Raw genomic sequence first — 13688 nt, forward strand, 5'->3', positions numbered from 1 at the left:
TGATGATTTCTTTTTTTCTTCTTTTTTTAAAATAACAGTAGTACTGTAAGTTTTCAAGTGTTTAGGGGGTAGGAGTTAAGTTTTTACTTCTTCCTACCCCATTTTGAGCATATGTTAACTGAAACAAATATTTATTTTTTCTTTTCTTCTTTTCTATTCACTTTTCTTATTGTGTACTATATTACTTTTTATATTTGTATCATGTTCGAAATAAAATTTCAAATTTCAGTCTCAGCTGTAAAAGTGCCTGAAGAAGTTTCAGAAGTTAAAATTAATGAAATGACACAGCATGCAACACTGTTCCTACAAAGCAATGAGGAGTCAGGATTGTGCTTGCGATAGACAGAGCGGCTCACCTTGTAAGCCATAATGAGCAAGTGGATGACACCTGGAGCTCCATGACACCAGTGTACCAGCCGGTCACTCTCGTTGCTTAGCGACGATGGGAAGTTCCCGGATCGAAACCTCTTGTGGCGGACGTAGTCAATGCTGGGGCGGACCAGCTCCGCCAGCATGGTTGGGTGGAGCCTGGCTCCGGGCTCAACAGAGAAACATTCAAATCACTGCTCATCCATCTCCATGGTTACACAGGAGGATAACAGAACAGGAACTGGTAATGGCAGACATAGACCTAATTGACTTGTGAAACCTAAAGTTATGGGAAATGTGTCCTCCTGTTACCCATTTCTAAATGTGTTTTTGCTAAGGGAACGTTCTAAAAACTAGTATAATATTCATTTAATCAAAAACATAAAATAAGTTCACCATAAAGGAAATTATGTATCATTCTATTGAGGGAAAAGCAGCCATTCAGCGAGACCTGGGCAGTGACCATTATGGATTAGTTGTAAATGTTCAAGCAAACCTATTAAATCATTACATCATATTGTGAAAGTGTGATAGTTTTGATAAATACAAATTACTTCATATGAAGAAATGATCTTTTAATCCTTCAGCTGTTACATATAAACCATACTATTATGAATCAAATTAAGCAGGATTATGATTTCTGTTCATGTTCCAAAAATGTCTCAAACTCTTATAAATAAAAATATTTGGCAAGCAGTTTGTGGTATTGGTTCTATGAAATGCCTACTGTAATATTTGTGCACTGATTTGCTGAACAAGCAAAACAAGATTAAAACGTTTTTGTCAAAGTCCTAATGAGTCTTTTCAACATGTGATCAGGGTTTCCCCCAGTGTATTATAAGCCTGGCGGCCCGCCATGCTTTACTAGCCCCGCCACCAGGCTAAGCGTTGCTTGTTTACGTTTCTAGGAAAAGAATAAAAATAAAAAAATCGTTTTTTTTTTTGTTTGTTTTTTTTAAAAGCGTCTCTTTTGCTCTGAGCATTTCACCAGGAGAGCAGATTTATTCCTAAATGATAGGTTTATAGTTTATGCATTTAAACCCGACAGCGCGCGGACCAATCACACCGCTGGCGCCTCTGCGCTTTGCCTCGCGCGCTGCTGCTGCTTTACCTCAGTGGGACAGTGCGCGCCTCCTTTCGCAGCCTGCCTGTGCAGCTGGTCTCCAGGTCAGGCTGACCTGTATGGATATTTACATCAACTTACTGTGAGGAATTATGATCCTTTGGAGAACTCTAGGTAAGAGTTTAAAACCGCCGCGTTAGCTCTGGTTGCGCAGCTCAATGTGAACCGCAGGAATAACTTGTAGTGAATTCAGAGGTGCGTTGTGGAATGGCGAGAATGATTTATCTTTGTGAACGAACAATTATATGCAGCGTTTACATCTCAACACGCTGCCCAGTGTGTGGCTCTGTGTCTGTCTTCCCTGTAAAGTTTATGACTGTGGTCCCGGTTGGCCGGAGAGTTTGTGGATAAGGAGCAGCGCTAACAGGTTCAGCCCGGTGAGGAGCTTTAACGCTCTCCTCGGAGTCACGCATCACACAGATTTTATATTATTTTTAAGCATTATTTTTCCGGTTACACAATGCATCAAACCATATCAAATGCGTTGTCTACTTAAGAGTTAATGCGCGCGGCCGCACAGAGATCTGAGAAACTCGTCCCATAAACTCGACCAACCAGAATAGTTTCTGTGACGCTTATTAAAAACTCAACAGACACTAAATGGAAGAGCTACTAAAGCCACATTAGCAGCATTGAATTAAATCTCCCATTTGTTGCGCAACTCTGCGTAGTGCAGCAGATTTAACTCATCATGCAGGGCCGGTCCAAGGCTGCATGAGGCCTTGAGCAGAATCTGACTTAGGGGCCCCTTTTGTTGCTAAAAATATCAGCACCTCTAACAGCTTCTGTGTTAGATTTAGTGAAATATGGGAGACGGGAGTAGTTTAATTGGCCAGCCTAAAAAGCAATAAGTTATAATCGCAGTTTACTAATTTGTATTTGTAAATTCAAATATTAAACTCACAGCATCAGATTGTTTCTATGGTAACAAAACAATCTAACTAAGAATATTGTTCTTTGAAGTTTTACAAAGTAAACCTGCCAGGTCCTTAAAATCTTGTATTTAAATGTTAAACAATTTAAAATCATTTAATTTATGTATGCCTAAAAAACTGAATAAAATTTAACAGCATTGATCATCTCAAACATTTATGTATCTGTGGTCTGTTTTAAAATATTAGCGTTTATGGGGGCCTTGAAGCCCTTGGGGGCTTGATGGAGTCGCTGACTTAATTTGGATTAAACAGAAGTGCAAATTTGTTGTTTTTAGACCAGTTGTACCCAAATAGCATTTCACTGGAGATCTTTTCCCATAACATATAATTACACAGTAATACTTTTACATTTCCTGTCAACTTAACATCTTTTAATACAAAAACACGGTGGACCACCGGTGGACCGCCTCAATGCCCCAACCACCGGGCTTAGCAAGTTTTCTGGGGGAAACCCTGTGTGATTATTTACTATCACCATTCCCCTCTTAGAGGGACTTCCAATAAAACCAGAAGTCCCTTCAGCAGACCAGAATGCATCAGGACCAGTACTTCAGAGGATTCTCAGAGCTTTACTAACAGTCTAAAGCTTCTGATTAACCAAGAACAATACTACTATATGAAAATGATCTCAATGTCTAACTCCCTTCACTAAACTACACCTGACCTGTTGACTTGTGAGCAGGTCAACTACTTTCAGATTTTACCTTATAATTTATAGATTTTCTGAAAATGTACAACTGAACCAGCTGAGCAGTTATGGTTGGAGGTTTCTCCTACCTGCATCAGAATGTAAAAGATGCCAGTAAGACCATGGGCAGCACCAACATACTGCTTCTTATGCCATTCATAGAGGAGAGGGCAGCGATCCGTCTTCTTCTCCTCAGCTGACATGTTCTTTCCTGATTCCAAGATGGCCGTCACCACCTACAGTTAGGAGACGATGGACAATCAAAGCAATGAGCCAAGTATATCCCAGCAGGCATGTATGTGTGAAAATAGATGCCTGCACACACATGCACGCATATATATACATGTATATATATACATACACATTAGAGGTGTGCCGATCGATCGGCCACCGATCATAATCGGCCGATTTCCGTGAAAAAGTGTATGATCGGTGATCGCCAATCACGGTCTCTTGTTGCCGATCACACAAACCGATCACCTGCATCTCATTTCGCAGCCTGCCTGTGCAGCTGGTCTCCTCTTTCCTTCACACTGCGCAAACGCGCAGGAACAAATCCTAAGCGATGTAGTGTGGAACTATAACGCACTGAGTGAATGGGGAAGTTTGCGTGTTGCGGCGGAAAATTGAAGCACGTGGAGTGAAGCACGTCAAAATGCATCAACACGACAAATCTAATATGGCATAAAAACAATCCCATACTTAAAGGAGTTTGGCTACATCGAGGCTCACTGCAGTAAAAAAAAAAAAAAAAGACATATGGAGCGATCAGATAGCAGGTAAAGCAGCGCACAGCTGCAAACACTCACCCGGATTAGCATGACGGTCAGAAAGCTAAACAAATAACCTGCAAAATTATTTAAGTCTTCAAGCTGCGGTGAAAGACGCTGGTTCTGCTCTCGCTGTTGAACCGCTGCTACGCTACAGGTAGTAATATTTCACAGACGGAGTGCCGCTTCTGCTCCACCTGGTAGTGACTCTCACACCGAACCTGCTTAAAGCTGCAACATCTAACTTAAAAAAATAAAGTTTACATAAGTATTAAAACTTTCGCTGACCTAACATGAGACAGATAATCTCTGAAAAAATAATCGATCTCCTCGCTGTTCTGCATAATTACTCCGCTCAGTCAGAAACAGCCAATCAGAACTAGCAGTAATCAGCTAGCCATGCTATCAGGAAGCTTTCATTCAGATTGTTTATTGTAATGGAACCTGTTTTTGCCTTTGAATGTGAAGTTTTATACTTGAATTTTTTGGCAATGTTGAGAGGATTTATTTTGACTCTTTGCATTATTTAGCCTCTTCTGAGCCTGCATGTTTTCAGTCTGTTAAAGATAGTATTATCAATAGCAGTACAATTTGCACAATGCCTGTTTTGACTTTTTTCTTGAAAAAAGTTATTAAAAACAAGTTTTTGTCTAAATTAAGGTGAATTCATGGTTCCTTTTTCCACATATTGTAACCGGTAGTGCTTATGATTAAAAAAATAATAATTATGTGATCGGTATCGGTGATCTGATACCGATCACATAATACTGATCGGCACATCTCTAATATATATATATATATATATATATATATATATATATATATATATATATATATATATGCACCCATACGACTGGAACACAGACGTATAGGTGCAAGTTAAGTGCAAATGATAACCTCTCCACTACTGTTCTTCAGACTTGAAGTTAAGCCATTGTCTGTGTCAGTAGTGAGTGGGGCTCACCTTGGTAATTGTTGCCTCATCCACAGCATCAGCCCCAATTTCTTTATTAACATACAGCAGAGCAAACAAATATCCAGTCCGACCAAACAGCAGTTCATCAGGCATCTCGTTGTCTGGACTGACGACTGAGCGTTGCAGCTGGAGAAGCCTGGAGGAGATCCAAATGCTTTGATCAGGGCTAAGCTTTTAATGTGGGACAAAACTATATAAAAACAAAATGCCTTCATTTAGTATTAAGCATAGAACACTATGACAAAATATTCACTATTTTTACATTTGAACAAGGGCTGCGTGAAATCAGAACCAGCGTTTGCCATTTTGGTGCCCAAAGCAAGATTATGAGCAGCTATTCCACCTGTCATATATAAAAGTTGAAGAAATACTAATGACTGAATTTTGCAACAAATCTATTTTATCACACAATTTTTACAATAATATTAGAAATATAAGGTATTTTTAATAATAGTTCCTGTAGGTTTTCTAAAATTATGATAAAATATGTAGCAAAACTGTTTTATGTTGCCCTGTCATGCACTGGTGACCTGTTCAGGTGACCCTGCCTCTCACCTGTTGACTTCTGGAGATGGGCACCAGCACCCCTGGAGGCCCCACTAGGGATAAGTGTGTATGATAATATTTGTCCTATCTGTTTAACATAACATGACAAGCAGACAATCATAATATTTTCCTTCCATCCATCCATCCATTTTCTTCCGCTTCATCCGGGATCGGGTCGCGGGGGCAGCAGCTTAACACAGTATTTTGTGAAACATATTTAAGATAACAAATGAGGAGTGCAGGGGTAAAAGCACAACCCATATGTGCAAGCCTTATTCCTCAACGCAGCTGTCACGGGTTCAATTCCCAGCCTGATGACCCTTACTGCATGTCTTCCCCCTCTCTCATTATCTACTGTCCTGTCTGATCACTCTCAAATCAAGGCCAGTAAAGCCACTCCAAAAATATATGCAAAGATTTTAATGCAGGCAAATAATGAGGAGAAAATTAAATTCCTTCTGTTGTGGATAAATTATGCAGCTCATTAAAGTCACCACAAAGTTAACTGCCACATAGATAGTTTATTAACGGACTATCAGGTGTTCTCCCACCTGATAGTCCAGTAGACTGAGTTTGATTGAGGACCAAAATCACAACACTTTGCTACATTTACAGCTGCTGTGGTTCTTTTACACTGCACTGTGTCAAACCAACCGAACCCTATGCCCCAAGCAACCTGTTCCCCCCCTCGCCAGTGGTGGCGCTGCACCAAGAAACACTGAAGGAAATGACACAAAACCCTCTGAAGAAGACATTGAGAACAACTTCTTTCTTTACTAAATGTAAACTAAAATGGAGTAGCGTCAGATTTTAGTTTCTGTAAAATTTCTATGATGTCTTTGGCAAAACACCATGAGCCATTTCCCCCTTTAGCGTACATGTCAAAGTCAAGGCCCATGGGCCAAATCCATCCCACTACAGCTTTTTATGTGGCCCTCTAGATTATAGAACAAACACTAAGTGTACTAAAATATTATGCTATCAGTCAAATCAATGCAGTTTTTATCTGTTTACTGCCAAATTATATCAATCAGTCCGTATCAATCAGTTTCTTGAGAATTAGCATGGAAATTCATGCAAAATCAATAAATCCCCACACTTTTTAGTGCTAAACACATAATTGGGGGTTTACTGCAGATTTTTCTCAAAAATCGTCAAAAACTTTCTGGTTTGTACTAAACAGCTGTCTCAGCCTTAATTGATGTCAAGTTATAGTCCATAATCTATATAGCTCATTTATGACGACTTATTTACCGTCATAAATAAGTGCAAATATTTCCAAATTAGTACCACAAACACTAATGCAAAAAGAGCACAAAAAGTATCACAAAAACCTGCAGGGCCTGAAAAGATGTTCAGTAATATAATTTAATTTTAAGAATTCATTTATATTTTAACAGTTTGTGAACAGGTTTTATCAATAGATTCTTTCACAACTGGGCCTTTAAAAGCATTCATGATCTTGATTTGGCCCAAAACAAAAATTTGTTTTGTAGCGGCTAAAATCCTATATTTTAGGCTACTGGTGGTTGTTCTTGAAAGGCGTTGGTTTTACGTGCGCTCAATTAAGATTCATGATGCCAATCTTCCGTTTGACATAAAATAAAGTCATTTATTTTCAGAACAATGTCCATTGTCTTACTGTTTCCATTTAGATCCACATAAATTCGACATACATCCAAACCAAGCACAGTAGAAAACTGTTTGCCTCTGCAACACCTGAACAGAATGATGGTTGACCTTAAATAACCCATCCCCCCATCAGACACTCAGAACTCAAAATTAAATACGCCCCCTGGTGGCGATAAACACCAGAAAGGATAAATGGCTCCTACAAGTTTGACACCCCTGCTCTAGCGCTAGAGTTTGTGTGTTTGTATGCTTATATTTACCCAGAATGCCCAGTGCTTCCTGCTTTTGGAACAGCAAACTGACAGGAGTTTAAGTAAAGTGGACAAAACAGGGCTGGTGTGAATGCAGCTATACTCTACTACTCACCTGGACACACAGTCTTTACTCTCTGTATTGTTGTTTAGTTTGTGGTGTACCACAGCACCAACAGCCAGAGGTCCTGCATCGCCACACAGAAAAGTCACTTTGCGGCCATTCAAAATCCTCATGGCCCTCTTCACGTAGTCCAATGCCCTCTGCAGGTGGGAAGCCTCACTGGAGACACGGTGCAGCTGAAGGTACAATAAGGCAATGCCTGCAGTGACAGGAGAACATTTTCTATAGATGACAGACACACTGCAAAGTGTTATAATCATGCAGAGCAAGTCAGAGCTGCTCTTCATGCAGTTCTGACCTGCATGGGTTGTGGAGCTCATACAACTTCTTGCACAGAAAGTTATTTGTTGGAGTAACATTGCTTATGAATTCAAGTATATGGCCTAGGATAAGCAGAAAAGCTTGAAACACCATTTTTTAATGAAGGGACCTTAACAACTAATATAAAAAATAAAAAGTTTTATTTAACAAGCTAAACAAATCTCAGAGGCGTTAATGAAGCAATCTGCAGCATCTCCTGCAGGTCAGCTACTATCAAACATGCAGATAAAATAAGTTTAACAAAGATGCAGTGGCTCACTTCACTTTATTATAAGCATGAAGAAATAAGTTCTAAAACTAAGACAGGTTGCTTAATAGAGCCTTTCATTTTGCAGGAAAGACTACATTAAGCCTTGAATAAAAAACACTGAGCTTCAGAATGATTACTGTCCAACAGATATTTGTTCACATTTCTGTGGTGATAAAGTAATGTTTCATTTTGTTTTAGGAAGCATATACAGACTGCACTTTGAACTTTTTTTTAACTCAAATTTAACATGTTTGTTGTTACTAAAAAATCTCTGAAAGTGACATTCAGCTGCTGCCAAACTGTTTCTTCTACTATTATGTTTTTGTGTAAATAGTCTTTCACAAGTCATTAAAAGTCTTATTACTCATTAGCTGAGTTGGAGAAGCTTTTCTCCTGTTGAGTTGTGTCTCAAACCTTGTGTTAGCTTGACTTTTTTCCTGGAGATCTAAAGTTAGTCTGACCTTTAGATAACGACATAGCCTTTCCACCAAAAATGTACTAAATATAAAGTTGTGTCACTTGATTTCCTTATTGTGATTTTGTGCCAAGAAAGAATGTTAGTGAGGGAGCTTAGTAGTCTTCTCAGCTCCACAAGTCCACTACCTCAAGGTGAGTTGTGCTCTTCAGCAGGAAGAAGCTTAGTGCATTATCAATAAAATTCATTATTATTATTGTTATTATTATTATTATTGTTATTATTCAGCATTTCTCAATAATAAATGTAATGCTGCAGTGGGCGTGGAGGTTAGCTGGCAGGGATTATTCCTGGTTAGGATATATTGTTCTATATTGTTATCCGTCTCCACAGCTCCTCTTTGGCTGCTGGCAGAAAGAAGCCCATCTAGCACAGACCTGTCCAGCCGGTGTAAGTGCTGAAGTCATGGGGGTCGGCAGTCTTCAGGCCTTCTTCCATCTGCTGGAGGAGATCTTTGATCTTACTCTGGACCTTCCTTAGAAATGCTGCATTAACCTAAGCAGAAGAAAAGAAATACTGCAAACTGTCAAGTACAGGTTTTGTACAGTACAGTTATGACTAGGCCTGTTGCGATAAAAGATAAATCAATTAATGCACGATAAATTAAACCTATCGACCTCATTTTAATTATCGGCTTTATCGTCTCTTCCTGCCTTTTTTTTTCTTTCTGTTGATGACACTGAATTAAAAAATGCTCAACTCCGGTGCTCTTCCCTGATCCTACCTTCCTTATTTCCTTAGTGTAATGTCCAGCGCACACGACATGAGCTGTCGGCCGATTGTCGGCCCATTTTCAAAACCTGAGAGATCACACATTAGACGACAGAAATCCTAGGTATAACGGTTCAATCGGGTTCGATCATGCCATGTGGTGGTCAGCCACATGGGCACAAAATAATGGCTACAAGTCCAGTTAACTAATCTTAATATCAGGCATTAATCAATGCTTTACTAGAATCTACCTGCAATGCATGTGGCTAGAGTCAGCGTAAAGTCCTGACTGAATGAAAATCATTATAACCTATTTATGTCAGGTAACGAAGAACAGCTGAAAAGTTACCGGGTTTATCAACTGCGGTAGCAATTTGGCTCCAACTCTTCTCCTGGTCATTTCTATATTCTTTGCACGAAATGTTAAATAAATATTAATGTTGTTTCCACATATCATCGCCGAGGTCCGCTGGACTTCGGGTTGCGCCGTGTCAGCTGTTTGGGATTCTCCTCTGTTATTTCCCCTTAGAAAGCACGGAGGAGAATTCGCGCTTTCTGATTGGCTACCTGTCACATTCAGCGTTAAGCTCCCAGTCGGGGTTAGGACCCAGCGTTCTGATGCTAAAACTAGCATTAATGCTAAAGAAAGCTTCAATGTAGTCAAAAACCCGTGGAGAGTCAGAAGCATGTGGACTAAGCTGTACTTGTACCATTCAGTGTGTTGCATACGGTAAAATGAGCCAAAATGCTAATAATAGCATGAATGGTATCAGTAGAATGTGGGGTATCACTACCATGTTGTCTGTCATTCACTCACTCCATTCCGTATACTAAACATGGCTAATAAGTAAAAAAAAATTGGCTAAACACCCTTTTTTTGCATTAGCATTTTAGGTGAAATACTAATGCTAATTAGTATGCACACCAATACTAATGCACACCTTGTGCACACCAATGCCATAACTTAAAAGAAAATGCTTAAAAAAGGCTCATATTATTGCACTGCATAAGGTGGAGCACTAACTCGAGGAAAAAAGATCATTAAAGCTAATATAATTGCACCGCCTGCAGCGGTGCACTGACCGGAGGAGATTAATGAAGCTTTTATTTTGAAATTTTCAGTAAGCTTCATTTGAAATGGCCACACTAATTCCATGTGAACAAGTAGTTCAGAATACCAGCTAAGTCCTCCTCTATAGTAACAGACAGTTCCGCCATGTTGTAGTTCTGACATGCTGCTCAGGCCTCTCTTTTAAATGAGTCTTGGCCATAGATAGAACTACAGCTATGGCAGTTATGTCTGCTGGTTTGTAGTTCAAACCAGCAGCTCTGCCTTTCTCTGTATTCTGTTGCTATAGCGATTAATCCTCAACCAACTGCCCTGTGTGTGAGACAGAAAGGTGGAGAATGATTTCTATCTTCATGAGACACCCATGAAATGCTAATGTTTTTGCTAATGTTAATGAACTGCCTTGCTGCGCAAGGCAGTTCACTATCCTGAGAAGAAAAAAACATCAAAAAAAGCTTAATATTATTGCACTGCCTATGGCGGTGAACTGACGTGAGAGCAATATGCAGGCTTTTATTTTGAAACTTTCAGTAAACTTCATTTTAAATGGCCACACTAATCCAATGTATAACAGTGGTTGGGTTAAACCAGTATTATAATGCCCAGAACATTCTGCCCTGTCTGTAGTTATAACATTCTGCTCACCCTCCTCTAGTAAGTCAGAGTTCCACCATTATGTAGTTCTTAACAGCCAGCTCAGCCCTCCTCTGTAATAATTGAGTGTTCCACCATGTTGTAGTTCTGACCTTCTGCTCTGCCCTCTGTATTAAAGTGTTCCAGCATATTTAGAACTACAGAGTCTTTGTAGTCCAAACCAGCAGCTCTGCCTTCTCTGTATTCTGTTGCTATAGCGATTGGTCCTCAGCCAACTGCTGTGTGTGTGAGACAGAAAGCTGGAGAAGGATTTCTATCTTTATGAGACACCCAGTCAGTTTTGATGAAAAAAGCAGTCAGAACAACTGCTTCCCATTCAGGATCTGTAAGGCCGACCCAAAAACCGTTTGAAGCATATGAGAGGGCTATTTGTCGTCTCCAACAGTCCCGCGATTCATATCTGTAGGTCACTCACAGAAATAGCAGAGATCAGAGAAAAATGGTGTGTGCTGAGCTCAGAAATTTTTCAAAAAAGTCTGAAAATGAATGGTGGAGTGCCTGAAGGTACCCTGTCACTTGATTTCACTCTGAAGCACCTTGACAGAAAACCGTCAGCCCTAGAGAAATTTCGAAAACATTTTACGGGAGCAGGCATGCGTATCAACGTCATGACCGACTTTCATACTAATAGACCAATTTTTGCACCCATGAGAGCGATTTCAAAATTACTTTGGGGTCAAAAATCCACTCCGTTTCTCACTCTAAAAAAGCGGCAGTTGGTGTCAGTTACACTCTGCGTTTCGGCAGTCGGAAATTTCGCTCGTTTTTCGCTTTTTACGTCGCCGTCGTAACTCCGATCCCCAATAAAAATAATAGCTCCCTTCCCGGTCTTGTGAGAAATTCTGTTCCCCCGTGAAAATCTGTTCCCCCTGTGTCGGGAGCGCGCATTGCAGCCAGAGAAGTGGATCCGGCGGATCTGACCATTTTCACGGCGCTTCTGATCGATTTCTCGGTAAAAACTACTCATATAATCATGTCAGTGTTGTAACTTTCAGTTTAATCGACAGCTATCAAAATAAAAATACATACGTAAATAAACAAGGTCCTGTATGGAGGTCTTTTTACGCTGTTTTGTGTTATTTTAAACACAAAACAGCAAAGCTGGCTGATAGCAGGGCACAAAAATAAAGACTTCCTGAAAAGATAAGAGTGTAAACCTTTTGGTCAATCCTACGGTGTAAGGAAATGTCTAGTATGCAATCACACATAATTTTTGAGAATTTGGAAACAGTTGCTTTTTATTTCCCAAAGTTATGGGGGGAGGAGAGGAGAGAATGGATATTTCAGCGGCCTGAAATAATGTGTTCCCCCTCTATAAAATGGAAACAAATTAATTTACCTGCAAAGTCTTTTACTGTGTTAATTCCCCTTATGATCAATAAGAAATCCTGCAAGTTTGAAAACATTAGCTCTTTATTTGCCAAAGTTAGGATGGGGGAACAAAATATTTTAACCACCTGATAAAATTTGTTCCCCCTAGATAAAATGGAAACAAATGAATTTACCTGCAAGTCTTTTACTGTATTCATTCCACTCATCATCAACAACAAATCCTGTGATTTTCATAACATTTGCTCTTTTTTGCCAAAGTTAGGATGGGGGAACAAAATATTTTAACCACCTGATAAAATCTGTTCCCCCTACATAAAATGGAAACAAATTAATTTACCTGCAAAGTCTTTTACTGTGTTAATTCCCCTCATTATCAACAAGAAATCCTGCAAGTTTGAAAACATTTGCTCTTTTTTTGCCAAAGTTAGGATAGGGGAACAAAATATTTTAGCTCTTTCAGCCACCTGAAATAATCTGTTCCCCCTACATAAAATGGACATGTACAGTGAATTAATTTCTTTGTTACCTAAAATTTGAATCATTAGATGAAGCTGTATTTTTCAGTTTGCAGAAAAACTCCTAGCAAAAGTGGTTGTGGATTTTCCTGTTTCCACTGCGGCGTCTACAGCATGAGGTTGGACATTGCTGTGAGACTTATTCTTAACAGTGGTGATTATAACATTAATATTCTTATTTTGAGTGTTAATTAAATTTTTTATCATGACTATAATTTGTATCTTTTGACCAAAGAATTATGTACTTGGCCAAATCTTAATACATCAACATGTGAAAACAGTTAACGAAATTGTTTGTCAATAACTTAATAAGTACAATAATTTAATTTCCTGTAGTTATTAAAAGTAGATGCAGTTGAGGGTCAAGAAAACCCCCAACATCCTGCATATGTACAATATTAGATAAAATTAACAATGCGACACTTCAAATCTGGACTAGATTATTCTCCTCTTCAAGAAGACTCTTTATTACCATGTTTGCGATTTGTGAAACCCTTTTCTGATTTGTGAAACTTCACTTAACAGACCACTGCAGAAGATCTTTCCTTCCTTGAGCCATCACCATTTGCAATAACTTTGAGGAATTAATGAGTTACACCAACATTTAATTTCCCATTGGGATTAATAAAGTGGTTTTGAATTAGAATTTAATTTGAAAAAGACTGCATGGAACAAGTGTGAATGGTAATCTGATCTTTATTGATGTCTCACAAATCATTTAAAGGTTTCACAAATCCCAAACATGGATTAAAATAGTTGAGAATAATTTAGTCTAGCTTTGAAGAGTCTTGGTGTTGGAGTTTTGGAGTTGGAGCAGGTCTCATGTGACACAGATCCAAAAAACGTCTGAAATTAACCTTTATTGAAGTTTCAATTATTGTACTTATTAAGTTATTGACAAACGATTTCGTTAAATAACTGTTTTCACATGTTGATGTATTAAGTTT

The 13688-nt window shown here is 39.0% G+C and overlaps 1 protein-coding gene across 2 annotated transcripts in view; it reads right to left on the reverse strand.

Annotated features, from left to right (window-relative positions):
- lancl2 (LanC lantibiotic synthetase component C-like 2 (bacterial)) overlaps window positions 1-13688 on the reverse strand; it is a 41581-nt gene that overhangs the window by 23396 nt on the left and 4497 nt on the right. The window contains exons 3-7 of one of the 2 annotated variants that reach the window (XM_088001314.1): window positions 8838-8955; window positions 7406-7613; window positions 4850-4997; window positions 3205-3351; window positions 357-539 (exon numbers count right to left, since the gene is read on the reverse strand). In XM_088001314.1, coding sequence (XP_087857440.1) covers window positions 357-539; window positions 3205-3351; window positions 4850-4997; window positions 7406-7613; window positions 8838-8955 — 804 coding nt within the window. The remainder of the gene's footprint in view (window positions 1-356; window positions 540-3204; window positions 3352-4849; window positions 4998-7405; window positions 7614-8837; window positions 8956-13688) is intronic. The other variant, XM_088001315.1, reaches the window with a different exon arrangement.

Source organism: Poecilia mexicana, unplaced genomic scaffold (assembly GCF_051168715.1).
Source record: "Poecilia mexicana isolate PSO_F unplaced genomic scaffold, ASM5116871v1 scaffold_20, whole genome shotgun sequence".
Taxonomy (NCBI): domain Eukaryota; kingdom Metazoa; phylum Chordata; class Actinopteri; order Cyprinodontiformes; family Poeciliidae; genus Poecilia; species Poecilia mexicana.